The sequence below is a fragment of the Penicillium chermesinum genome, assembly GCF_028974085.1.
Source record: "Penicillium chermesinum strain IBT 19713 chromosome Unknown utg000003l:1.0-5111272.0:1.0-5115320.0, whole genome shotgun sequence".
Lineage (NCBI taxonomy): Eukaryota > Fungi > Ascomycota > Eurotiomycetes > Eurotiales > Aspergillaceae > Penicillium > Penicillium chermesinum.
In genome coordinates, this window is record NW_026695313.1 from 1,766,163 (window position 1) to 1,779,276 (window position 13,114).

Consider the following 13,114-nt stretch of genomic DNA (forward strand, 5'->3'; position numbering starts at 1 on the left):
TCCTGCACACACATTGGCAACAATCCCATCACATATACGAGGCGCCCTCCTTCAGAGTGCTTGAGGGCTTATATCAGCGAGGACTGAAGCGAGGCGAAGGACTGGCTCCATGCTATACTCCAATGCTAGAAAGACAGGAAAATGGCGACTGGAACCGAAAAGCAGGACTCGAAGCCGCTAGGAGCTATCAAGAAGACGATCCAACTGCGGTGCTAGTAGGGGCGCTTTCTTGCATCCAGATAGGGATATAGCCTCGAGTCATTGTGAGCAGAGCGTTATGGCTCCCTCGCCTACTCAGATCGAACCTCCCACCTCGGCTCCTTACACAATGCGATTGAGCCTTTGTGTCATCTCTCATCTTTTTGCTCTGTCGTCCGTTTATCTGATTTCTTATATCCGATTTCTTATATCCAAATCACCTGAGAATCTTTGTCCCATGGACCGGAAATTACAATGCGTTTACTACTGAGAGTATGGCAGGTAGTCCGCGTCTAATGCAAGCGTCTTGGAGCTGCCCTCCTAATCTCATAGAGCGAGTGGAAGCAAACGAGATTTGATATAATATGACTCTGATTTGGCAGAATGCTTTGAAACAATATCAAGAACAAAGCTCACCACATGACTTGAATCAACATCCTCTTGTCCGTCAGTAGCATTTATTCTTTTGCTCGAGGATCCATTTACCTATTCCAATCAACAAGAAAGAGTTATACAAATCCAGGCGCCTTCCACCGAGTCAAGCTTCACTGTTCCCAACCCTCCTCTACGCCCAAGTCCCAATCCTACATCCAATAAACCTCCGACGAGATAAAAGGTGCCTGGGCCAATAGTCACACCCCCATGCCTGGCTGCTACGATAACCGAGACCCCAAACTCCCACGCTCGCAGCTTCGCGAAATCGGCGTCCGTCTATCTACCCAGATCGACGGCGCGGCACACAGCATCCCCCATCACTCCACCCAGCTAACCTACAGACAATTGCAACGTCACTATCTTGAGAGACAGCCAGAAGACTGGCCTCTTAGCCATATCGACGCCGAACTCCTATTCCCCCCCTCAGCACCGCTCTCGGGGGCCACAACCGGCTACGTCAACTGGTTCTATGAACACAAGCGCGGGCCCGCAAGCCCCAAACACCTCGAGCTGCTAGGAACAACTGCACGGGGCTGCATCGTCCTGAGAGTACTATGGCGGGTACCGGGCTCGCAAGCGTCTGAGGTTCCCTACGTTTCGAACGTCGCGTTGTGTCTTTACGAGCATGAGCATGGGCGCCTGGAGAGTCTGCGGTATATTTTTCGTCGATTCGGTGACCAACCATCAAACGGCGGCTCTGGTGAGGCACATCTTGCCGCACTGGGGGCCCGAAGCCCCGGGGGATCGACAGATGGAAACGTGGGAGCATGGAACGCCGGAGTATCAGGCGGTGCTGGGGACGAGGATCGGACGCACGGTGGCATACATGATCCTGGCGGGGTTTCAGGGAGGGACGCGTCGCATTGCGAGGATCAGCGTTTATCGTGAACTGGGGAGATATATGAATTTCCGGTTCGATATCGAGCCTAGGCATGGCGGGCGTGAGGAGATGTTAGAGTAGTTTCTTGATGGATAGGCTTCAGGTAAGTGTCGAAAGGTGGAGGACTCAAACTCTACTCCTCCTACGCTGTGGGTTATTAGTCGGGCTCAGGACTAGTATAGACATGCACATCACGACACCGCCATTACAAGACCTTCTTCAATTACACTAGTCGTAAGAGTAGCGGTACCCCGGAATGAGGTGGTGTGCAACTTGAAGGCTGAAGTCGAATGAGTGTCCCAGTCAGGGTCAGAGATGGGCGTAGTACGAGAATTGGTAATATCACGTCCTGACAGTAAGGCACTCGGGAATAAGGAGATTTGATATTGATCAGATGGTATATTCCAAGTTTCGCTGCTGGACTGCCATTGGCAGTTCTGGGACGTTACTATATTACATTTCGATTCATCCATGTTATCTGGATCTAGGGCCGCCCGGCGACCTGCAAAGTAGGGAATCAGCCGTTGGAGCACTCCGTACTCACACGTCGAAGATACTGCGCCCCGTTCGCAGTTCCTCGGCGGCAATTCGGGCAGCTGACAAGGCCAGTTCGTCTCGGTCAATCTCCAGTTGACGTGCTTTTTCCATCTTCTTCATTGCTTCCAATGCTCTCGCGTGCCCCTCACTGAGCGCCTCAGGGTCTATTATCCCTTTGATTCGTTCAAGAATTGGGAGCGTTGGGATTTCCATCCGCCGTGCCTTTGAGGGCTGTGGGGGGGTTTGAGCTGGAGGAATCTGTATCCTTCGATTCCTCAGATTGGCGCCTCCTTTGTTTGCTCTCTCGCAGGCTTTGTTTCTTCTGTCGCTTTAACATCTCCCGTGCTTCTCCTTCCTTCACTCTACGGATCATGGCCAGCCAGGCTGCTCGTTCCTCGGCCTCTGATTCATACCCTAAGGTGAGTTAGCGCGATGTTCATATAATCTTAGGGAACGAAGATATGGCTTACGAGGAGGACTGTCCCCAAATTTCCGCTTCTTGTCGGGGTTCTGGGCAGAAGCCGGAGAGCCTGCAGATGTCGATTGGCCCAAATCTGGAGTTTTCTCAGTGTCGAATATCTCTAATGGCCGCTTCTGTGCGGGTAGAGAAGGTATACATTCCTCCAGAGGGGCCGGGGCCATAGAAGGACGGCTTGTTGTTAGTTCCGCGTCCGCTGCCGGAGTTGGTGCTGGTACTGGGGCGGGCGAGGGAGAGAGGCGCGCAGGAGCTGGCGCTGGATCTGGCGCTGGATCTGGTGCAGGAGCTGATGCAGGAGCTGATGCAGGAGCTGATGCAGGAGCTAATGCAGGAACTGGTGCAGGAGTTGGAGCGGGATATGGCGCAAAAGCAAGATCTGGAGCTGAATTTGGAGCGGGATCTGGTACAGGGGTTGCAGCAGAAGCTGGATTTGGAGCGGGATCTGGAGCTGGATCTGGAGCAGGGGTTGAAGTAGAAGCTAGGGCTGGAGCTGAATCTGGGGCCAGAGCCAAAGTCGGAACAAGAGCCACAGCGGGTTCCGGTGCCACGACCGGCTCTGGCGCCGTCACCGGTGCAAGCCCTAATGTGCCATCTATACATGTCAGTATCTTCCTGAGACTAGCAAATAATCCCACCCCAAAGACTAAAATAACGACTGCTCAGGGAGATGTGCTGGGAGACATTGAATAGGAGATGGGTGGAAGGGGCACGAGAAATAACTAGGAAAATGACTTACCAGCGGGCTGGGATATAGATCCCACGAAAGCGGCCGTTTCAGCGGGTTGTACAAGGTCCCCTTTCTTGTCGATGGCCAGGTCCTCGTACACAGAGTGTGTCTGTTCCGGCAGTGGCACCGATCCAGGAGAACGCTCCTCTTCCTCCATAACCAGATCATTGTCCTCTGAGGGGGTCGGCTCTGGAAGTCGGATAGATTCAGGAGTGCACTCCTCACCCTCCACCATCGGATCGTCACTCTCCGAAGAGGCCGACTCTTGGAGAGGCATCAATTGGGGTGCCATAATGGGCATTGACGTGGCCTTAGGTAGGGTCGACATATCCATCATGCCCGTCATCATTGCTTGTTGAATGCTCATCCCAAGGATAACAGCGGGAAGATTTCTTCCGGCTCGCTTGGACTCAACATGATTCTGAGAGAATGAGTGTTCTGAGGAGGGTGCAAATCCTAATATTCAATGTCAGTAAATTAGTGGATGCTGGGTACGGGTATTGGTACTCACCAACGGAATCAATAGGGCGGTTTCCCCAGTTGAGATAGAGGCCCTTTTCGTTTTCGGCAAACTGCAGATCATTATCCTCACAGAATTTCTTGGTCTGTTCATCATTATCAAAGCGCAGTATCTGTGTAAGTTGCGCCAGCGTCCATTCCTCGTTCTTGTGTTGCTGTCTGACCGGTGTACGGCAGTAAGCTTCCCAGATATCTCGAACTGCGGTTTGTCGTACGGAATTGAAATAGATTTCGGCCACGCATGCCATTAGGTACGACACACTCTTGGAATCAAGGATATTGAAAAAGCGGGAATAGAAGCCTTGAGCAATGGCATTCGCCCGAGACACAGAAAGGGCTCCCTGGTGCTCCCAAGTATTGCAGGCTGCAGCGTGTAGCTCCAGTGCCACCTTGACTTGGTCAGACTCCACCAGCGACGCTGGCCACTTCTGGACACGGGCTTCAAGATCATGGCGTTGGTCGTGAATCGATAGGATGATGTGATATGCACGGAATTCGGCTTCGTTCTTGAACTGCATTCGACCCCGGTTATCATCGTAGTAGTACATGAGCGACAACATAGTGTTATTCAACTGTTCGCGCTCTTGGTGCCGGTCGAATGGCTCTTCATTCGACGGGCTGGAAAGGAGGTGGAGAGAGACAATATGGAATCGCGCAATTCGCTCCAGAATTTTCACAGCCATGTCGACCTGGGATTCATCCGTGAGCTGTTGGACAGATAAATCGTTTCGGATGGAGCGCGTCCGATCCCAGACAAACTTGTGAATGATTCCAAGGGGCTCGTCGCCATTAATGATATACCGGATGAGATAGTTCGTTGCTTGGAGAAGCGTCGCGGGCGTACGGATATCGGATGGCAACTGCTCATCGTACCCTGCAGCCGAGCGGCGAAATCTCTTCAACATTCGACCTTCCTTTGGTTCCATTGAGCCGGTAACAGGATCGATGGCCTGTGGCATGAAGTTAGGATGCGGCGGCTTCACTATTGAGGCCCAAGAGACTTACCTTTTCACACTTGTCGACCATCTTTTGCACGATGCGTTCAACACGCTCAAATTCTGGACACATCTGGGTGCATGTGCCAACAGGGGTAATGGCCTTGTTGAGAGAAGTTGGCTGCTTCGGATCGGCCATGTGGCCATCTTGGATGGCTTTAGTCCTCTCATTCGCGCGATTGAGTTTGAGCTACAGAGCAATGTTAGAATAAGGCAAGACAAGGTATTGTCAATACTATAGCCGCTGCGGGGTTGCTCACCTCTTCGTAGCGATCCTGGTAGGCGGAAGGTTTAGTGAAGGCATTGTTCGTCTGCAGCTTCGAAAACTCCTGCATATGCTTCTCTTGCAGGTGGGGGAAGGAATTCTTTGCGCCACGAGCGAAAAGATTGCTTGCTGACTGCTTCTTGCCAGCTGTCTGGGCATGCGAGCCACGTGCAGAATCAGATGACGATTCTTCAGATGATGACTCTGCCACTGACGATGAGTTCTTTTTTAGATGAGCGAAAGGGTTTTTGGCGGCTGGCAAAGCCTCCAAGGGGCTATTGGCAGTGGGAAAATGGGTGGATGTATTCTTAGTTGAAGGCGCGAAATGATTGCTTGCGGGCTGCTTCTTGCCGGCTGCCCGAGGACGCGGGACATTTGCAGACTCTGATGACGATTCTGCCACTGATGGTGAGTTCTTCCTCAGATGAGCAAAAGGATTTTTGGCGGCTGGCAAAGCCCCCAAGGGGCTACTGGCGGTGGGAAGATGCGCGAAAGGATTCTTGACCGGACGCGCGAAAGGGTTGTTGTTGGCCTGCTGCGTGTCATTTTGAGAAGCCGATGACGACTCTTCCGCTGGAGCTTGCACAGGAGGCGAGAAGGCCCCCTGCTCCTGGTTCTCCTTGAGCTGGGCGAAAGGGTTCATTGTGCTTCGGAACCGCTCGAAGGAGCTTTCAGTCAAACACACGAAAGAGTCGGACGACGTGGAGTGACCGCGGTGGGGGAGACGGAGGATATGAACGGGGTTGCGCGCGGGGCACGTTGGGAGTGAAGCACTGCCTTTTGTACGCGAGAGGGGTTGGAGGCCACGGAGGAGTGCATGAGGGGAAGGTGTAGAGGAGGACAAGGAGTATGCGAGGTTGTTTGATAGCGAATTCGCTCTTCCGGCGGTTTTTGCAGTCGCTATCAGCGACACTTCGCGACGAGGGTCTCTGGCGCAATGAACGGAGAGAGGCTATCAAATGGAGAGGGATGAATCTGGGGAAGCCAGAACAGCTTGGTAGCTGCAGACTTCATGTCCCGGAGGAACGAGGTCGAGGCACACGCAAAGCCGGAGATTACGAGAAGCTGCGGAGATCAGGTGGGCTTTGGACACGCGTGAAGCAAATCTCGGGGGCGCGGGACCCACTTAACAAACGCGCGCCTATGAATATTAACTAGGTAGTCCCAAAAAGGATTAGCTCCGAGCCTTCGCTCAGTCAAGGAAGCTTTTCCGTTCTCAACTAATGGTGCCCTTCACTGGCATTCCTTCCATTGCTTCCTCGTGATTGCATTTCTCCTGATTACACAGGAGATATACTCTGCTTCCAAAATACAATATAGACTAATTACAATCGAGAGAAATCATATCCTTGAATTTGTGTTTGTTCATCAAATGTTCATTTATTGACAAAGCCCCAGGAAGTAAGTGTGAGCTTGAAAGTAAAGCATATACAGCAACATCGAGAGTAATCAGAATGAACGAGAGTCGAGAAGGATAAAATATAATGGTGGCTTCGACAGCCCGAAGGCCACAAGAATAAAATCAAGTAGAACCGGAAGATAAAAGAAAAAAAAAACAAAAAGAAAAGGAAAAGACAAAAGACAAAACCTGAACCAACCAATGGGTAAATAAATCGATCAAAATTCCAAGCCATATCGGTGCGGCTCCTTTTAGTGATACCGTCCTTTTTTTATTCACAAAACAACTCCTCTGCAAAAGCCCCACAAGAGTGCTTGATATGGTAGTCAGAGCCATCAGTCATATAGTCGTTAAAAAGTTTGAAAATCCAATCGCTTCTTAATCATAGCAATAGCCAGTCAACCGGGTCCAGCCCGACCATCGACTTAAGCATGGTGAGGGATAGGAAGCCCGTTGGGCAATGAGCCGGTGCGGAAAGGAAGGGCCCTTGAATCCATGTGGGCATGGTGAGCCATGTCATGCATCTGGGCAGTCGAGGCCATAGGCATGTGGAAGGACATTGGGGGTGGAGGCACAGCGCCGGCGGACGCGTAGTCTACCGGGTTGAAGATATTCTGGCGGAAGGTCGGCGCCCATGCATCATAGTGATTTGAGGCCACGCTACGAGGCTGGTCTGGGCTCGATGCGGGGAACGGATTCTGCGAGTAGTCGAAAACGGAGACATCGTGCGGACTGATAAGCTCTGCGCTTACAGGTGTGCTAAGCATTGCCTGGGAGAAAGAGTCGGAGTATTGGGGAGGGGTCGCATAGTATGAACGGTCCTGTCGGTTATCGAAGTGCAGGCCATCTGGGACTGAGAAGTTGCCGGGTAGAGATCGAGCGTTTGTCATGGGCAGGGTGTCAATTGGGGTTGCCAGAGGAGGGATTTGCTCCAGGGTGGATGTTGGTGTAAGGGCACCACCGTCGAGATGGTCTGCTATCTCGGGAACGGCAGGCTCGTTGGTCTCTTCGTCTTCATCACCCTTTGGGCTGGGGCCTCGGTTCATAACATAAACAACCATGCTGGCATCTGCAAGAGGATCCGTGATCAGTAGGAGTTTTCAGGTGAACAGGATCTGAATTCTGCACATACCGACTTCACCGCGCTCGAAGCGCTCTTCCATCTTTCTCACACGAAGGATCTCGTAGATTATGTCAACGTGAGAAGGGTGTTTCAAGCTCCGCTTCGTGTCACCAGCGACTTCCTTCAGCTTGTCGGCTGTGATTCCGTAGGCGGAGAGGTTGCGGATGATGTGCAGCAAAAGCTCGATTCGATCTATCAAGAAGGGTTAGAACCGCAGAGGAGGCCGCAGAGTCGATGACTTACATTCTTTCCGCAGGTGGTCAGGCTCCTTGTGCATGACACCTGGAGGCCACCACTCAGGCTTGGTCTTCTCAGGGTCTCCGGTGGCACCGGGGGCAGAGCCTGCTGGTGGCTTGCCACCGTTATATGGGTGTCGAACTTGCTTGCGCGGCTCGATGAACTTGATGAAAGCCTTGGCGACCATGCGGCAGTTGAGCTGCTGGAAGTGCTTCAGAGCACCTTCATAATATGAGGTCACCTTTGCAGTGTCTCCAATTCGCAGAGGAACCATTTCCGTAGACCTATTGTGGCCATACTCATCGCTGTCAGAGGGTTCTTCTTCGATCCGGGAATCGATAGAAGTATCAGCGTTTCCTCGGCGGCGGCGGACCCGGCGAGGAGAGGCCTCCACAACACCTTTTCTTTAGATTAGCCCATTGCATTTGCCTGCAGAAGACGATGTATCTTACGTCGAGTAGCGGGCTGCTGGTAACCGATGCGTTCACCCAGGATCTCCAGGAAGTTTTGACGGACATCGGGAGAGAAGATGGTGGCGTTCTGTTCTTGGATGGAGGACGACTCGTCGACCTTCAACTTTCCGTCGTGATCGAGGTATATCATGGCATAATGAGCGTATGGCAGACGGAAAGAACGGGATGGAGTCATCATAGGCTGTGGGACAAAACATTAGACATGTCCTCCTCCCAATCACTGGGCAAATACTTACAGGAGGAGCATCCCAGCCAGGGGGCCCCTCGAGGGCCGAAGCAGAACGCTTCATGGCACCACTTGAGGTGCTAGGCTTGCTGTAAACCATTGCGTTGAAGCCAATGAGTTGGCTTGGACCGAGGCTTTGGGGATGGGAGGGGAGGGGTATGATTAGTCCCAGTGGAGTCAAGCGACACCTATAGACTTTGGGATCACAAGGTGTAGAAGCTGAGATTCCTCTTGCTGGAAGTCCAATCTAGCCAAGAAGGAAGAGAGCCTTCTTATAGGAAATTGACACACTTCCCGAAGGTGGGCCAGCTGAAGAGTGTGGATCTTGTGGGTATTCTGTTGATCATCCGGTTAGCCTACATCCTGTATTCTCGAGATCCTCAAGAGGCATGATGCCGACAATGACAGCCGTTGGGTACCCAACGGCGGACTCTATCCGGGTTTTCCTGCTGGAGAGCGAAAGGGCCATAGGCAATGTGCGAACGATTCCCATCAAACTATTTGGAAGGGAACTGGCGGAATACCTTATTTTGGCCCGCGGGGAAAGATATCAAGACTTACACCGAGCTCGAATGGGACGATGCTGCAGCAGCGCTTCCAATGGTAGGAGGAAGACTGCAGAGGCAGATCAGTTGCGGCTGGCTCCCGGGTCGAACGCAGGGACAAAGGCGAAAAATGCGTTTGCGTTTCCAAATTTCGAGGTGGTTGGTAGTCGGGATGGTGACACGAATGGGGTTGGGTTGGTTGTATACACAATATCTGGCCCAGATAGAACTCGAACTCGGAGAGAGGGGCTGAGTGGGTCGAGAAGTGGGATGTTTTATAAACGAAAAGCAGGTCTCGGGTTCCAGGGGAAAGCGAGTTTGTTTAAATCAATCACAAAGCCATGAAAGGGTGGGAAGAGGAGGAAAACAGGTCTATTTCAAGTATCGAGGTTTGCAAAGCGCAGTTGATTTCCTCGATTGGGAGGCACTCAAAAGTACCGGCTTGATTTTGCTAGGGGGGGATTTTTTGGAATTTAGGTTTTTTTTTTTGAGAATAATTAGAAAAATCCGAATTGAAGAAAATGGATTAATGTGGATCCAAGTCAAAAAAAATTTAATTTTTAAGATGATAGACTAAAAAGAGGGAAAAAAGAATAAGAAAATTTGGGTGGGGGGGAGGGGAAGGTCAATTCGACAAAACGCCCCAAAAATCCATGGATCATAAAATTCATTGTGCAGATATAAGGGAAATTACGAGCATGGATGATCCTTGTCGAACATCAGAAGCCGGGGGATCCCCGGATGAATTTGGTGGGAAACGAACGGAAAAGGGGAAATTAAATTAATAATAAATTCAAAAAAAAAAAGGATATTTTTAATCTGTAGTTTGGCTTTAGCTGCAGGACACCATGCAGTGCACCTCTCCATCTTCGCATCTCATCTCCTCCACTTCGCAAGCCCCATAGGCCTCCCCGATTCGGTAGACCCTTGTCCCAACTACTCGTAGATCTTTCTGTTCGGGTGTTTTGGCGCCTGTTTTAGGGACTGACAAGCCCCCCACCCTTTGTCGGGGCAGCTCCTCAAACCAGCCTGGCGTCGATGATCGATCGCCTCACTACCCTGAGCCCTTCCCGCCGTCATTCTGTCATTCTGTCATTCTCCCAATCGGCGTCCCCCGGCCATCATCGTTCCGAACAGGGTATGAGCCATTGTGCCAAACAATCCCGTATTCTATCGTATTCCTTCGGCACCATGGAAGTCCCCTAGTGTAGCCCACTTAGTCCACTTCTCACCTTTGGCCGTCTTCCCGGCGGCATGGATGATGCTTTGTTTGACGATGAAATAGACGGTCAAATCCCAGTCACACAATCTACGCCACTGTCAGGGCATCGTCTCTTTGGGGGGCTTTTTTTTTAAGAAAAAAAAGAAGAAGAAGAAGAAGAAGAAACCATATGCGCCACCCCACTCGCACAGGCCCTGCCTTGCGTCGGGGTCCCACGGCCACGCCAGAAGATTCGCATACGAAATGCCGTAAAGCCCAGGCCCTGTTCGCAGTACTTCGTAGACGCCAGGCCACTGCGGATCCGCCTCAGCTCGGATTTCTGGGGAGTGGGGACCGTCAGACCCCTCCATCATCAGGAACAGTGCATCCTGAAGGTTCGATGGTCTTGCCCTCTCAAGCATCCGCGTACTTTTTTTTCCCCGGCTACCAAGGGACTGAGCGTACGTATGTACCTCGCTTTGAATGTACCGTGACATCCTGACTAACCAACCGGTGGGTACAGAAAGAAAAGAGAGAGAGGATAGGGTGTGCTCGATCGCCGGATCTGACCAGATGTGCCCCGGGGCTAGCTGCATGGGCCTTCACGGCCAATAAGCGAGCCCAGCCAGCCCCCGGGTTGTGGTCGTTTCCACGAACCTATCAAGGTGCGGCTTGTGCGTGGCCCAACAGGCTGGGACCTGGGATATGTAATCATGACTCGCCGATAAGGGCCCCCCTGGGGAGGGGAGAGGGGGAACTTGACATCAGTAGGCGCGCGCGCACTGTTTGGTTGCTTGTCGATCTCCCTTTCCCAGCACTCTGGCTATCCAAGATATGCCGCAAATACGTGGGTACTTCCAGAACCCAGATCCTCCCTCTTCCTCTTCATCTAGAGGCCCGAGTTCAAACTCACCCCCCCTCCCCTGAGATCAGACCTCAAGTTGATTTCGAATACGAAGACTGCAAAGTGACAAAGTACAGGGGTTAGAACGTTCTAACCCGGGTGAGAGCGCAATGTACTGTAGATCCAGAGCAATCGGGCCAACTTCTAGGTCTCAGCGTGATCTTGGCCGCGTGGAGAGTTACTGCCACTGCGGGTTAGCAGCGGTACTTCTGTTGGCCAAGCTTCCTTTGCCTGGGCCTACAAAACATGGCCATCCCGGGCAGACGCCCCACCTCGTCCTTCGTCAGACTCCACCCCCAATCGTAGCCTCGCCTTCCGCCTGACGGCCCCTCTTAGGGCTTTAGGACCAATGTTAGGCGCTGGGGGAATCCCGAGGGAAAGGGAACCTTCACCCAAGCAACTGTCATCACGCCAATCTCCCGTTCAGGTCAAGGGTTTAAGTGTTTGTCGGGTCGATTCAATTCAATAGCAAGGTAACACTGAAAAGACCGGGATTGAACTTTGATCGACTTTCATTTTAAGAAAGCGGGGAAAACTATAATCACAGCCTTGTGTACCGTAATGATCGCTCTTTTTTCCTGGGGAGTCCTAATGAAAATGTATCCCCGTCGTCCCATGTTTTCTCCCTTTCCTTCTTAGCCCCAATTCGCCCGGATTAGCGGCTAGCTACTGCTCGGATTACACCCGTTTCCAGGAGATGCCACCGTTGCGCTAGCATGATAACGCAAATAGATGATCTCTATAATGTAGGAGGTAGGTCGCCACAAAGGCTGCCAAGATAACAATTCTGCCTCGGTAGCCTTTGCGCTATTTGCGACAGCTCTATCCAATACCATTGACACCGGCACCAAGCAGCAACGGCTCAAGCAGCCGCGCGAGCCATATCTGCTGCACGTCGCAAGGGGGTCGGAGTCTTTGTTTGTCGCCCCCCCCCAAACCCGTTCTTCCGCAGTTCCCCGGAGGATTTGCGCTTGGGAAGTGCCGAAGCCATTCTACTCAATCTACTAGTATGCAACGACTTACGTCCGTAAGCCACTATCAGCGCCATCGGGCCCCCCGTTCAGAGAGTCTCCCTGACTCGCGGACAATCACCGAATACCAAAATAAGGAAGAACACTAAATCTTTTCGAGCGCCACTGCATGACAGCTTCCATTGCCGCCTGCCAACGTAGATGATCGGCGCGGGTCTAGAACTGCCAGTCGAAGACATTCCTCTCTACGGAGTAGCCTGAGACTCAACAGGGCCTTGGGGGCACGCTGATTGGCACGCGAGAGCAGCCGTCCCTAAGCTGCCTCATCCCTGCATGTGGAGTCTGAGCGTTGAAGTGCTTAGAGTCTATGAGCCACAAACGTGGCACAGCTATTTTCGGGCTTCACCTCCTCGTTATGCACACACATACGCGCATACACACAGATTTATGCCGGATGCAGCGCTCGAGCCGTTCTCCCTCATCACCACCACATCTACGGACGTCTCCTGGGCAGCTGACGGTCGTGCAGCTGGCCCAGCCAGTCATAAGTTCCGGCTAAATGGGGGCGACAGGGGTGTCCCCGGTAGCTTCAATGCCCGCGCCCCAACGGGAAAAACTCAAGTTCAGATTGAAACGAAGAGGTGTATGCCTGGTGACAAGGGGCTTTGGGCGAGGTTTGATGCGTCCGCGACTATAATCAGTCTCGTGCAGCGAAGCAAACAGGGGTTGCGGGGGGAAGGGGGAGGAGAAGAAGGGTTTGGAACCAAGGAATTCGGGCTTCGTAGATCTTCCCCTTTCGGCTTCAGGTATAGCGCCGTGGCTAGTGTCTAGTGACGGGGCCGTCCGTCATGGGGTTAGATCAGGGCGATCGGGAACGAAGCCAAGCTGATTCCGGAGATACTCGGACGCTATGATGCAATCACCCTGAAACATTTCGAGGCGTGTCTTTTGGGGAAACCAGGAGGGATGTGACAGCGGGAGGCCACACAACCCTCCCCCCC

General features: G+C 52.3%; 4 protein-coding genes across 4 annotated transcripts; 2 read left to right on the forward strand and 2 right to left on the reverse strand.

Moving 5' to 3' along the window:
• Positions 1 to 840: 840 nt before the first annotated feature.
• On the forward strand, positions 841 to 1,521 carry N7468_003562 (uncharacterized protein; the record flags this gene model as incomplete). The annotated part of the gene is made up of 1 exon (XM_058472859.1): positions 841 to 1,521. One exon carries the CDS (start codon positions 841 to 843, stop codon positions 1,519 to 1,521), a length of 681 nt encoding a protein of 226 aa, XP_058331862.1.
• A 713-nt stretch (positions 1,522 to 2,234) lies between these two features.
• On the reverse strand, positions 2,235 to 5,677 carry N7468_003563 (uncharacterized protein; the record flags this gene model as incomplete). The annotated part of the gene is made up of 6 exons (XM_058472860.1): positions 2,235 to 2,464; positions 2,521 to 2,796; positions 3,265 to 3,711; positions 3,767 to 4,724; positions 4,780 to 4,959; positions 5,030 to 5,677. 6 exons carry the CDS (start codon positions 5,675 to 5,677, stop codon positions 2,235 to 2,237), a joined length of 2,739 nt encoding a protein of 912 aa, XP_058331863.1.
• A 1,181-nt stretch (positions 5,678 to 6,858) lies between these two features.
• Positions 6,859 to 8,592, reverse strand: N7468_003564 (uncharacterized protein; the record flags this gene model as incomplete). Its single annotated transcript, XM_058472861.1, has 5 exons — positions 6,859 to 7,502; positions 7,566 to 7,748; positions 7,800 to 8,192; positions 8,246 to 8,447; positions 8,503 to 8,592. 5 exons carry the CDS (start codon positions 8,590 to 8,592, stop codon positions 6,859 to 6,861), a joined length of 1,512 nt encoding a protein of 503 aa, XP_058331864.1.
• Positions 8,593 to 12,560: 3,968 nt separating this feature from the next.
• N7468_003565 (uncharacterized protein) lies at positions 12,561 to 12,944 on the forward strand (the record flags this gene model as incomplete). Its single annotated transcript, XM_058472862.1, has 1 exon — positions 12,561 to 12,944. One exon carries the CDS (start codon positions 12,561 to 12,563, stop codon positions 12,942 to 12,944), a length of 384 nt encoding a protein of 127 aa, XP_058331865.1.
• Between the last annotated feature and the right edge of the window lie 170 nt (positions 12,945 to 13,114).